This window comes from Arachis duranensis, chromosome 6 (genome assembly GCF_000817695.3).
Source record: "Arachis duranensis cultivar V14167 chromosome 6, aradu.V14167.gnm2.J7QH, whole genome shotgun sequence".
Lineage (NCBI taxonomy): Eukaryota > Viridiplantae > Streptophyta > Magnoliopsida > Fabales > Fabaceae > Arachis > Arachis duranensis.
The window spans coordinates 645513-657706 of NC_029777.3; the positions used below are offsets into that span (position 1 = coordinate 645513).

A 12194-nucleotide genomic window follows, 5' to 3' on the forward strand; every position below is an offset into this window, starting at 1 on the left:
CTGTGAATTTGTATTCAAATTTATTTAAAGTGATTTTTAAATTTAATAATGAATTTTACTAAGAAGCTAATAGAATATTTGTACAATATATACAATAAATTATATGAGTTACAAAATAAACATCTCTCATAATATCCAGAATAACCATCTGGATACTAAGAATAATAAACATCTCATGTCGAACTCTTGACCTTTTGAAATCTAAAACTCTGATACCATCTTATGATACCACTCGTAGCAGTTTCTAAAATAATTTCCGTCCATTCTTATCATTGAAAAAGACTAAAATGACACCGTTTTGTATTTAAAAAAAAAAAAAAGTCTAACCCTACTCTATCGCACTCAACACTCAACACTACTCTCTCACTCACAACAGCAGAGACAAGCTTTCCTCAACCCTCTCTGTGGTCACCTTTCTTACCGGCCTCCATCTCGAAAACACACCCAACCAGATGGAACTTTAGTTACAACCCGTATCACACCCCCCGCTTCAGATGAACTTAGGCGCTGCTCCTTGGTTGATGGTGAGGCATTGCGATGACGTTTAAAGCTCCGCTGGCCGCCGCTGCTATCTCCTCCTCCACTCTAACCTCACAATTTCACCGTTACCTAGGTCTCGTCATGTTTTTTTTGCATTACCCTCCTTCCCTCTACTACATCGATCTCCGCCTGAAGCTCTGCCACATTTTTTTTGTGACTTCCACAATTTCTACTGAAGAGAGATGATGCTATCCCAAGGAGCTTTTTTGCCCGATTTTGTCTATAGCGTCACTCGATCTGTTCATTGTCTACGCTCTTCTCTTGTCTCCTCTTTGTTTTTTTGTGCCTCCCTCTTCTCTTCTCTAGCCCGATTCTCTTTCTCTCTTGTGATTGTTACTATTTAAGTTGATGATGTTTGCTATTTAAGACAAAGGCGAGGCGTAATGGCGGAACGAGAGATAGTAGTGACAGAGAAAGGTAGATCAATAGATTAGAAGTTGCAGAGACAAAAAAGAGAGAGAGAAAGAGAGAAAAAATGTTAGAGAAAGAAGAGGACTAGAGGAGGAGAAATGAGAGAGTCGATGGTAGGGTGAAGTGTGGTTTCTTAGATATGGTGATGATGATGTCGGAAGTGGTGGCTCTTGGAAAAAGGTGAAGGTGGTGTGTGGTGGTGCTGTGATGAATGATGGTGTGAGTGGTAAAGAAAGAAAGGAAACGACAAATTATTTTAGGGACTAATGTGAATTTTGGAGTATAATTTCGGAGATAAATTTAATTAATTATTAATTTCGGATATTATTTTGATAGTCAAATGCAAGTTTATGATTACTTTAAAATTTAACTCTTTTTTAATGATTATAATTTAATCTTTTAAATTTAAAAAATTACACTAATATAATTTTTATGTATTTTTTTTTCACCAGAGCTCAATCGTTAATGGCGCCGACTAGATTTCCTTTAAATTTATTCTTTAAACAGCTTTTTATTACTCTAATTTAAAAGATTAAAACAAACACATTTAAATAGATTTAATATTTTTTAATTTAAAATACAAATTCAAAAAATAATTTGAGAAAAAACTAAAATTCAACAGTTTAATTTTAAATCTTTTAAGCCCTAACACATTTCAAAACATCCCTCCTCAAATATCTCAAAACACATATTTCACTCTATTAAACATTTTATCCGCTTGTAAAAGCTAGATCTGCAGTACCTCACACTCCTCCGCCGCGCTCCTCCCTTATGCTAAACTCCTTCCATCCCTGCGCTCCTTACCGCCCTGCGCTCTTCCCTCATTGCACTCCTCCTTCGTTGCACTCCTTCCTCGAACCGTGCTTTTCCGTCATGTCGCGCTCTTTTCTTGTCTCGTGTTCCTTCCATCTTGGTCGCGTTTCAATTCTCTGTCGGAATTTAGATGTATAACACAGTCTTCATCTTTTTCGCCTCTTTTAATAAAAATTTATATTTTTTTAATATATATTTTTGTTTGTATTTGAGGAAAAAAACTTTATTCTTGTAAGAATGATTTTTAAAACTATTATAGCTAAATAAATATAGTAACTATTATCTTTATACTTGATAGTATCTATCTTTTTATGATTTTTAATAATTTTGGACGTGTTTATAAAATTTAGTTTGTTATTTGTTATTTTAGATGTGATATGTTTACTTAATTTTATAAAAAAAATTGTATTTTTAGATGTGTTTTAAAAATATTTTATTGATTTATTGATTATTTATTATTTTAGATGCGTACCAAACAATACTTAATAAAAAAAATAAAAAGAGAATTTTATAAAGGCAAGTGCATATAAGAAGATATAGATTTGTGTTTAATTGGTTTGGGATATTTTTTCTAAAAAAAAGTGTTTTTAACTTTCCAAGATAAAATAACTAACAAGAATTATAAAGTTTTAAAATGAGAGAAAATTAAGGGATATAAAAATTAAACTAAATCTCACTAGATACGATTTTTTAAAAAATCGAAAAATTAATAATTAAAAAATTATTATAATTAAATTATTAGATTTAAAGGCGATTTAAAGAATAATATTTTAGAGGATGAATAACATTTTTCTCTTATTTTGCATTGCAATTTTTATTAACTCTATCAGTTCTATGTTATGATTTTTTGGTAGTTTTTAAATCATCGAATCATGCCCTTAATTATTTTCTATGACTATAACAACTTGAAAATTATATAGATTTTCTTTTCCCTATTTTATAAAACAAATATTTTTTTAGTTAACTAATTGAAAAGCAAGTCACTACGTGTAAAACAAACATTTTTTAATTAACTAATCGATTATTATCATTATATTAGAGAAAAAATCACGAATTTGAATTTTACAGCAATTCCATTAGCCTGTGTACTGGAGTTCAATCGCATCTTTTTTGTGTGCTCTTGATATGATGAACTTTGATGTAGTTGTTAGATTGCGGTTTAAAAGTACATAGAAGAAGGCAGTAATAATAAGAAATGTATTCATCCTAATTTTGTGTTATTACTGAAAGTTTTCAATTGTTCTCTCTTGTTTTTTGTATTGTTCCTCTCCCTCTAATTTAAAGTTTTGTGTATTCAATTTTTATGATTTTATAGATAGATGATCATATCATGAGTCAAAGAATAGATTTATGGACTAAAATTTGTTTACTAAAACTTGTTATTTACTGGATGAATTCTTTTAATATATACAAATGATTTTTTTGGGAGATTGTACAGTGGTAAATAAATCATCCGGGTCAATGCTTTTAGGATCTTTGAACACACTTTATATTAAAGATATTTAAGTACAAATCATATATTAAAGCTGAAAGCAGAAGAGGAAAAGTAAATGAATGATATTTTAATACATAGAATATTCAATTCATCATCATGAATAAATGTGTGCTTCAAACTGCACATGCTTCCAATTTTAACTTAGGAACCATATATGGTTAATGGTTTAGTTGCCATTAGCACCATTGCCACTTATATGTTGCCTCACTTTGAATTTCAACATGTATTCATGTAATATTGATGACATTGTTTTAAGCGATAAACATGTCCGTCTCTTCTTATAAATATTGTTTTTTTAGTCTACTTCTCAAGTTGACTTGCCTAAGGATTATTTTTTGCCAAGTTACGAAGATGTAATGTTCATAACTTTGAATTTGTAAATATTGTACTTTTTTTGTGTTGTTCAATTGTGTTTATGTCTTGACTCTCATTTGTTTATATTTTGAATGATACTAAGATAGAGATTAAAAGACTGAGACTCAGTATTATGTTTGTTGGTTCAAAAACTGGTACTAAAATTTTGATGTTTCTAAAATTTCAGTATTTCAATACTTCCAAAAAATAGAGAGACAGGGGACTAAAATTTTTAGAGATAGAGACTAAAACTTTAATAATATTTTATACCTAAAATACTTTCATTTCAATTAATTAATTCAAATTTTATCATTTGTACAAATTAAATTAGAATTTCATTCTTGTTTCAATTTTTGTCTCCCACTTTGCACTAAACAGAATACTAATATTTATTTCAATCTCTGTCTCTTAGTCTCTATCTCCCAGTCTCCGTCTTTCCATCTCTATCTCTCCACCAAACGCTATCTAAGGTATTATTATTTTTTGACTAGAATCATGGTGCAGGTTCCTCTTGTAACTAATAGATATAATTGAAAATGAATCAGATCAAAACTCCCCAGAGTACTCTTGAGAAAATACAGAAAGCTTAAAGGACATGGTTGTGCTTTTAAGATATATCTCTTAGTTTAGAGTTATTGTTTTTTATATAAATTTTAAATTTAGATTGTAAATCTTAGTTCATATTTTCTATAAATTTAAATATAATTCTTGAAAGAAAACATAAAAAGTAACTCTAGAATTTTTTTTTACTAAATTGTATTAAGGACAAAGAAACCTTGAGTAGTAATGCGAGTGACTAATCTTAGAGTTAAGAAATTGATTTTTCTTATAATGTTTTTAAATTAAAGTTGATATGACAAGGACAATTCTTAATATATATTTTTTAATAAAAAGTAATAGCATAGTTTGAAACTTAAAGAAAATATTATTTTTTTAATTTAATGATTAAGAGAATAATATTCAAGAAGACAAATAATTTTTATTTTTGATATTACACTTGGTGTGTGAGCATATAAATAATAGAAAGATAAATAATTGAGGTTTACACATTCTATTATTATATAAAAAAATAGATCTTTTGCTGTCAAAGATAATGAGAATTTTTTATAATAATTAGTTTTCACTATAATTTGATTCTTTTTCAATTTGTTATATTCCTATTTCCCATATTTTGGATGAAAGATTGCGGTAATAAAGCAAGTTAGAAACCTTTATGAAAAAGGTTAAACACCTCTAAAATATTGGAATAGTAAAAAAAAATTAATTGATTAATTTTAAGAACTCTATATATGTATGTTCATTTTAGTTGAATGATAATTTGAAATATTTAAAAAAATAGAAATAAAGTAGTTTTTGAAACATGCAAACTTGATTGAAAGTTTGAATTTATGATCAAGTAATTCTTATTTTGAATATGTTTTAATATTTTTTTAATCTAAATTATATTCTGAATTTGGTTAGTTATATATATTAATTATGGTTTAAAATAATTTCTGCACAACATATATATAAACAAAAATAATGTAGAATAATTATTGTTGATTTTATTTTGTAGGTTTATGATATTTGTGTAGATGAAAGTGATTGGAAGTATAAATAGATTTTAGACTGTAATGTATGAATAGTTAAAAAAAAAAGGACTTACTACAAATATACAATAGCTGATGGTGTGAAAGTGTGCAGCTGTGATATTTATTTTTACAAATTGGAATTAAAGTTGTGTTGAAACTCAACAAAGGTTCAAATAAGAACCTCTCTAATAGCAAAAACACTAAAGATAATTTTTTTATAATTTATGCGATTAAATAGGTAATATCAAAGATATTCCAAACAGTAAATATAATATTAAAAATTAAATAATTAGACACTAGAATTTTAATGTGAGAAAATTTTTAAAAAAGTGACAAAAAATTTATGGGACTTAATCCCAAAAAATTTTTCACTATCAAAATAATGGGTACACAATCAGTCTGTCTAGTGACATTAGGACATCTCAACAATCAACAAAATATATCATCAAAACCGATAGAATCAACATAAACCCTCCACAAAAGTGGGTATCTCAAATTAGCCAAAAAAGAGGACAATAACACTAACAAGTTATATCCTAATGTTCATGTCTACACAAAAAATAAATACTAAAATTTTATAAAAAATAGAGCGAGTTTACCAATTTAATCAAATAAAAAATGCATGCTTTTTTTCCTCAATTTTCTTCTTCTCTTCGGCGCCGAAGTCTTGCTTTGTTTCTTTTTTTTTTTATTATTTCAAATGAGATTCTCTCTTCTCACTCTCTCTGGCTTTAAGCCACTCTTTCTTTTATTTATTTTTTGTTTTCGTTTTTACAGTTGTGTGGGACTTACTTGAGATTGGAAATTCACCAACAAATCTCTCCCTCACCAATTCAAGTGAGAATAGGCTGCTTCACCAAACTCGCATTCTCTTTGCTGGAATCAAACTTTACTACAAATAAACTCTTAGTCATCATATCTGAACTATTGTCATCAGTATATATCTTCTCAATTGCATCTGACTTCATTTCAAGCGCTTGACGTATCCAATGATACTTCACCTTTATGTGCTTCGATCTGAAATGAAACGTCGGATTCTTGCTGAGATGGATAGCACTCTGATTGTCTCGAAATAACACAAACTGCTCTTGATTGATGCCTAACTCTTGTAGAAATTTCTTCATCCATAAAAGTTTCTTAGAAGTTTTAACAACAAGAATGTATTCTGCCTCTGTAGTAGACAAAGCAACACATTTCTGAAATCGAGATTGCCACGACACAGCTCCCCCTGCAAAAGTCATCATATAACCAGAAGTAGACTTTTTTGAATCAAGATCTTTAGCCATATCTGCATATGTGTAACTATCCAATACAGGTTGGCCACTTCCAAAGCATAAATAAACTTTGGAAGTGCCATTAAGGTATCTGAGAATTCACTTTACTGCTTGCCAGTATTCCTTGTCAGGATTAGAGAAAAATCGACTAACAACTCCAACAGCATGAGTAATATCCGGCCTGGTGCAAACCATAGCATACATCAAACTGTCAATTGCAGATGCATACGGAATCTTCTTCATTTCTACTTTTTTTTCTCACTTGTAGAACATTACCGCGAACTCAGCTTAAAATGACTAGGAAGTGGAGTACTAATAGGTTTAGAATTATTCATGCTAAACCTCTTTAAAACCTTCTCAAATTTACGTTTTAATGCATAGAAACACTATATAACATTAAATCATTTCTTTTTATGGTATGCTTAACCTATGCTCTTGGCATAGAATAGCAAAACCCTAAGACTTCGTTTGGATAGAGAAAAGAAAATGAAAAGAAAGAAAATAACAGAAAAGAAAATAGAAAGAAAAGTAAAGTTATTTATGTGTTGTTTTAAAGAAGAGAAAATGGATGAAAAGAAAATAAAAAAAAATATTTTTTTGTTTGAATGAAAAGAAAAGTGAAAAAAAAATAATTATGGTATAAAATTATATTAATACTCTTATAATAAAATAAAGTATAAATAATATAACTATAAGTAATATTATAAATACACAAAAATAATCTTTCTTTCTTTATTTTTTTGCTTGTTATAGATAAAAAAAAATTTTGGTGAAACTCATAAATTTTTTTTTCTTTCTATTTTCTTTAACATTAAAAAAAAAATAACATTTTTCATTTATTTTTTTACCATTTTTTTTCTTTCCTCTTATCTTCCTTTGAAGCAAACATAAGTGTAAAAAAAATTGAAGTTTAGAATCTCCTTCGTCTCTGGCAGTGTACCCTTCTTGGTAACTTCGCAAGTATCTACTACTCGTGCTACTCCCACTAAATCATCAACGAAACCCGATCCAATCAACGTAGGTGGATCAAATCCTTTCCAGTTCCTGAAATTTTCTCTCTTCTGTTGTTTGGTAAATTTTCACAGTCTGATCTGTTTCCTTTCCATTTCTCCAATTTTTTTATGCAACAAAGGATTTCGCAGCATGGAAGAAGTTCAAGCAGCTCAACCTCAATCACTCGGTAATTCTGTTTTTGCTCTGTTTTTGTTTTAGGGAAAAAAATAATTTAATGGATGCATTTGCAAATCAAGAAGATGAAAATGGTGTGATTGCTGAAAGCTCTGCTTTTGTTAAAGGGGAACTTCCAGCAGAATATAGCGTCCCGCCGAAAGTTGATTCTGAAGTTGAAGTCCTTCACGAGAAGGTCACTAAGCAAGTAATTAAGGAAGGCCATGGCCAGAAACCTTCCAAATATTCAACTTGCTTTAGTAAGTATAATGTCCTAATCATGGTTACATTGCAATTAGGATTGAATTCCTGTGTTCTATACACGTTACCTTATAATTAGAGTGCGCTTACAGTTGTAGAATGTTGATATGTAATTGTGAATGTGTAAAATTATCTGAACTTATACTTGTGCTACTTTGCCTTTGATTTCAAGTTCAAGTTCAAGCTATCATAAAAAATTAACGTGGCCACGGGCTAAGATAGGAGCTTGAAATAGAGCATGTGTTGAGATTATGCAATATCTGATCTTCACATGTGATTTAAGTTAATAGAACACGGGAATGCTTTGAGCCTTATGAGCATTTTTCTTGCATATCCTTTTGCTATTCTTGTAAGGTCAAAATGACGATTTTAAAGAAAATACTGTTGTAGTTCATTACAGGGGTTGGTCTGAAAGCACCCAGCACAAGTTTGAAGACACGTGGCAAGAACAGCGACCAATTGAGATGGTATTAGGAAAAGGTACCTAGATGGATGTTTGAAGTATTTGATTTATTTTGTCTTTTGGTTGGTACAATCTATGGATTCCTGTCATAATTATTCTAAAACATCTTTGAATTTTCTAATTGAATGTTGTGTCCAAGTATTGTCTGGTGATGTTCTTTTCTATAGTTGTATTAGGCTTAGACACCTATTCATGAATTTTATCAAATGATTGAATAAATTATAAAAATGACAAATTTTGTCTCATATTTAAGCCTCCCACTCCCGTATCATTAATTCCTTGTTTATGCATCGTTATCTTTCTAGAACTTTGATATCCAAGCACAAGTTGTCCAAAATCTTAGTAAACATGAATGCAAAACAAAGTCAAGAAAGTAAAAATGTTGTGGCCATCGTTCTATTGGACTTGTTATCGGATTCCGATGTATTTGTTCTGCAACAGAAAAGAAAGAAATGACTGGCTTGGCCATTGGTGTGGCAAACATGAAAGATGGTGAGCGTGCATTGCTACGTGTGGGTTGGGAATTAGGATATGGCGAGGAAGGAAGTTTTTCTTTCCCCAATGTTCCTCCCAGGGCAGATTTAGTTTATGAAGTCGAGCTTATTGGCTTTGATGAAACAAAAGAAGTAAGTTGCTATTACTTACTTTATATGGCAATGGATTTGGTAAGATACTTATAGAATCTGATTCCATAGGGAAAAGCTCGCAGCGATATGACTGTGGAGGAAAGGATTGGTGCAGCAGATCGTAGAAAGATGGATGGAAATGTTTTGTTTCAGCAAGAAAAACTAGAGGAGGCTATGCAACAGTATGAAATGGTTACACACTCATGTTGCTAATGCTCTTCTACATTGCTAACTAGTATTTATTGCTTTTAGCTCACTAAAACTTTATTTTTCTCTTCATTTCGGTTTTGGGTTTCACAAAGTTTTACTATCTTGGTTCTTCTTAGGCCATAGCATATATGGGAGATGACTTCATGTTTCAGCTGTTTGGGAAATATAGGGATATGGCTTTGGCTGTAAAGAACCCATGCCATCTTAACATGGCAGCTTGTCTGATTAAGCTGAACCGTTACGAAGAAGCTATAGGACAATGTACAATTGTAAGTAGATTTTACCCAATCAATTCAGCAGAGCTTGATTTTTCTTTGTGAGATTTGTTTAACCTTATTTTGTATTGTGATATTCTCATAATCACTATTATAACTCTGGATATAAAAATTGATAATTACAACTTCTCAAGTTCCTTTAACTTAGTTTTTGGTTGTTAATGGAATATAACTACGGAAGTAGAATGATTCTGAAAATATTGCTGTCTATAATGTCATAGCGAAAAATGGAACCAGTTGTGTTCTCTCTGACACGAGAGTTACAGTATCATATCGTAAGGGTTTGTTTAATCTTAGCGGAGGGAAACTTCAAACTCAGTTTCCATTATTGCATAATCACACGGTTCAGTCATTCATATACAGAACTTGTGGATTTCATCGCCACTAGCTTGTTTTGTCATATTTTGTTATTTAAGTAAACCTACATAGTTTTCAATAATTCTGTCTCTTCCTCTCCAAGTAGAGAGTTGTTTTACTTCTGGTTCATATGTTCTGCCAAATGATGTTTTATTTTCTCCAAAAAGCAAATTAAGTTATGAAGAACCTTGGTTTTTTTAATTAAAACAGAAATTAGTTTAAAATTTTACAATAATAGGTACATGAGATTCATTGCTCCCTTGATGTTTGACTGGATGATGGAACTTGAAGGTACTGACTGAGGATGAAAACAATGTCAAAGCTCTATTTAGGAGAGGCAAGTCTAGGGCAGCACTTGGGCAAACAGATGCTGCCAAGGAAGATTTTCAAAAGGCACGCAAGTATGCTCCTGAAGACAAAGCCATTGCAAGAGAATTAAGGTTGCTTGCTGAACACGACAAAGTTGTTTACCAAAAGCAGAAAGAACTATACAAAGGAATCTTTGGACCAAGACCAGAACCAAGATCTAGTAATATGCGAAGTGGTAACTTGCTGATTCTCATTTGGCAGTGGTTGCTTTCACTATTTTATGGCCTTGTTAATCTCTTCAAGCGTAAAAGCCCCAAATCTGACTAATTGAATTGAGATGTTTTGATGACTTAACCATTTCTAAGTAAGGGCCATGCCTTATGCCTTTGAGGGACTAGTCTTTTTTTTTCCTCTGGTGGTTGTTCTCTGTTGGTGATAGTATCATGTGTAAAAAAATTGTGGTGCTTTCACTCTTCTCTATAGAGGAGTCATGTTTTACAACACTACCAACATGTGTTAATGTTACTTTTTTGTTTTGTTGGTTTATTTAATATTGGGAATAGTAAGGGAAAATGAAATTCACTTGTGTGACTGAAATCAGATACTTGTGTTGCGTGTGTCCCTTTGGATTTATAGGCTTGTGTCGTTAATCCCAGAGTGGAATATAGCTATCATCATAGATTGTGCCAACATGTTATTCATTCAATACTCTATAATATGATGATGGTTATGGATTCATGGTCATGTTTAAGAAAACCTTTTTTTATTCACCAGCATATACCAAGTTTGCAGTTGTAGTCTCTTGCTACTATAATGTATTTCAAAAAAGATCTTATAAGTGAGAAGATTTGTAAAATAATAAAAAAGGACTAAGCACTTTTAAATTTATAATTTTTATTATGCATGAATTTTACTACCTTAATTTAAAGGTGATTAGACTAATCACTTTTCCAAAGCATGCGGTGACAATGCCTACTAATTCATCTTGAGCTTGTCTACATGCAAAAGGCAAGCAGTCAATAAATCTCAACTCGGTAGTATTTGCTGGGATTGAAATTTCCTTTGGCAATGGATATGCCAAGAATGCCACACTTGGTTTCTCCGAAACTTCTTGGATTTCTCCTAGTCTAACATTGAACTTGAACTTCTCTAGCTGAGCACAGTGAGCAAAGCAAGCATACAGATTATAGAGAACACAGTGCCAGAAATCCACTTCAAGAGATGATAATCTCGAGGAGGATATGATTTCAGAAACGCTCAGTATCAATGATTTTTGAAAGCCGAGAAAAAATCAGATGGCAAGATGTTAATCATGGTATTGGAAATATATAGCCTTCTCAGGTTGCATAGCTGTTCTATCCAATGTGGAAGTTGTTTTATGTTTCGGCAACCTGAAATGTCAAGAACCATCAACTAAGTGAGTTTTGCCACAGAAGGGATCAATTTCAAATTCCAGCAATTGCTCAATAAAAAGGCACATAGATTCTCTAAGTTAGAAACCGAACCCGCCAGCACCCTAAAAGCAAATCTCTTATGAATTTAGAGATATTCATTTAATTTCAATTAAAAATGAAGGAGATTCTTCATTCGAGGGGATAAGTTGAATAAAGAGTAAAAGTTTTTAGATTATTTGATCCCAGTGTAAGAGAGATCAAGAACTTTTAGGCTTTGCATGAAATCAAAGAAGCCATAAGGTATATTTTGAGAGAAAGAGTTGTATTGCAATAACAGGGAAGTAACAGCTGGACATGATGGAGGATTGCCAAGAAAGATATTATCCCAGCAAGCATGCATATTTTAGTTTATTCAATATTCTGTTTGCTTGTTGAAATGCTATCCACACCCAATACTCAATCAATTCATTTGCATCAACATAGAAAACAAGACCTACTTGTGTCATCCTTCAATTTTGTGAAGCTGAATTTCAAACGAGAAAAAACAGATTCTGAAATATATCAGTTGCATTTCTCAAGGCATGCCCCACGGTAACAATACCAAGAGGCAATCATCTTTTGCAATCAGTTTGATGTCCGGAGAGATCCCATGCGACCCTTTACTTTGATATCTC

General features: G+C 31.3%; 1 protein-coding gene across 2 annotated transcripts; it reads left to right on the plus strand.

The window, feature by feature from the left end:
• Nucleotides 1-7341: 7341 nt before the first annotated feature.
• On the plus strand, nucleotides 7342-10864 carry LOC107491705 (peptidyl-prolyl cis-trans isomerase FKBP42). Of its 2 annotated transcripts, XM_016112608.3 has the most exons (8): nucleotides 7342-7475; nucleotides 7591-7638; nucleotides 7754-7885; nucleotides 8277-8366; nucleotides 8791-8975; nucleotides 9045-9167; nucleotides 9302-9454; nucleotides 10109-10864. In XM_016112608.3, the coding sequence occupies exons 2-8, from the start codon at nucleotides 7602-7604 to the stop codon at nucleotides 10451-10453; spliced, it is 1065 nt and encodes a 354-aa protein (XP_015968094.1). In that variant the 5' UTR covers nucleotides 7342-7475; nucleotides 7591-7601; the 3' UTR covers nucleotides 10454-10864. The 2 variants fall into 2 exon arrangements, with proteins under 2 accessions (XP_015968094.1, XP_015968093.1); XM_016112607.3 differs by lacking the exon at nucleotides 7591-7638 and having other exon boundaries at nucleotides 7358-7529; nucleotides 7671-7885.
• The last annotated feature ends 1330 nt before the right edge of the window (nucleotides 10865-12194 follow it).

Excerpts from the sequence above, each read along its gene's own strand:
- LOC107491705 (XM_016112607.3), top strand. The coding sequence starts at position 7,687 with ATGGATGCATTTGCAAATCAAGAAGATGAAAATGGTGTGATTGCTGAA. Across the intron at positions 7,886-8,276 it reads CAAATATTCAACTTGCTTTA|TTCATTACAGGGGTTGGTCT; the intron begins GTAAGTATAATG and ends ATACTGTTGTAG. Across the intron at positions 8,367-8,790 it reads TGAGATGGTATTAGGAAAAG|AAAAGAAAGAAATGACTGGC; the intron begins GTACCTAGATGG and ends GTTCTGCAACAG.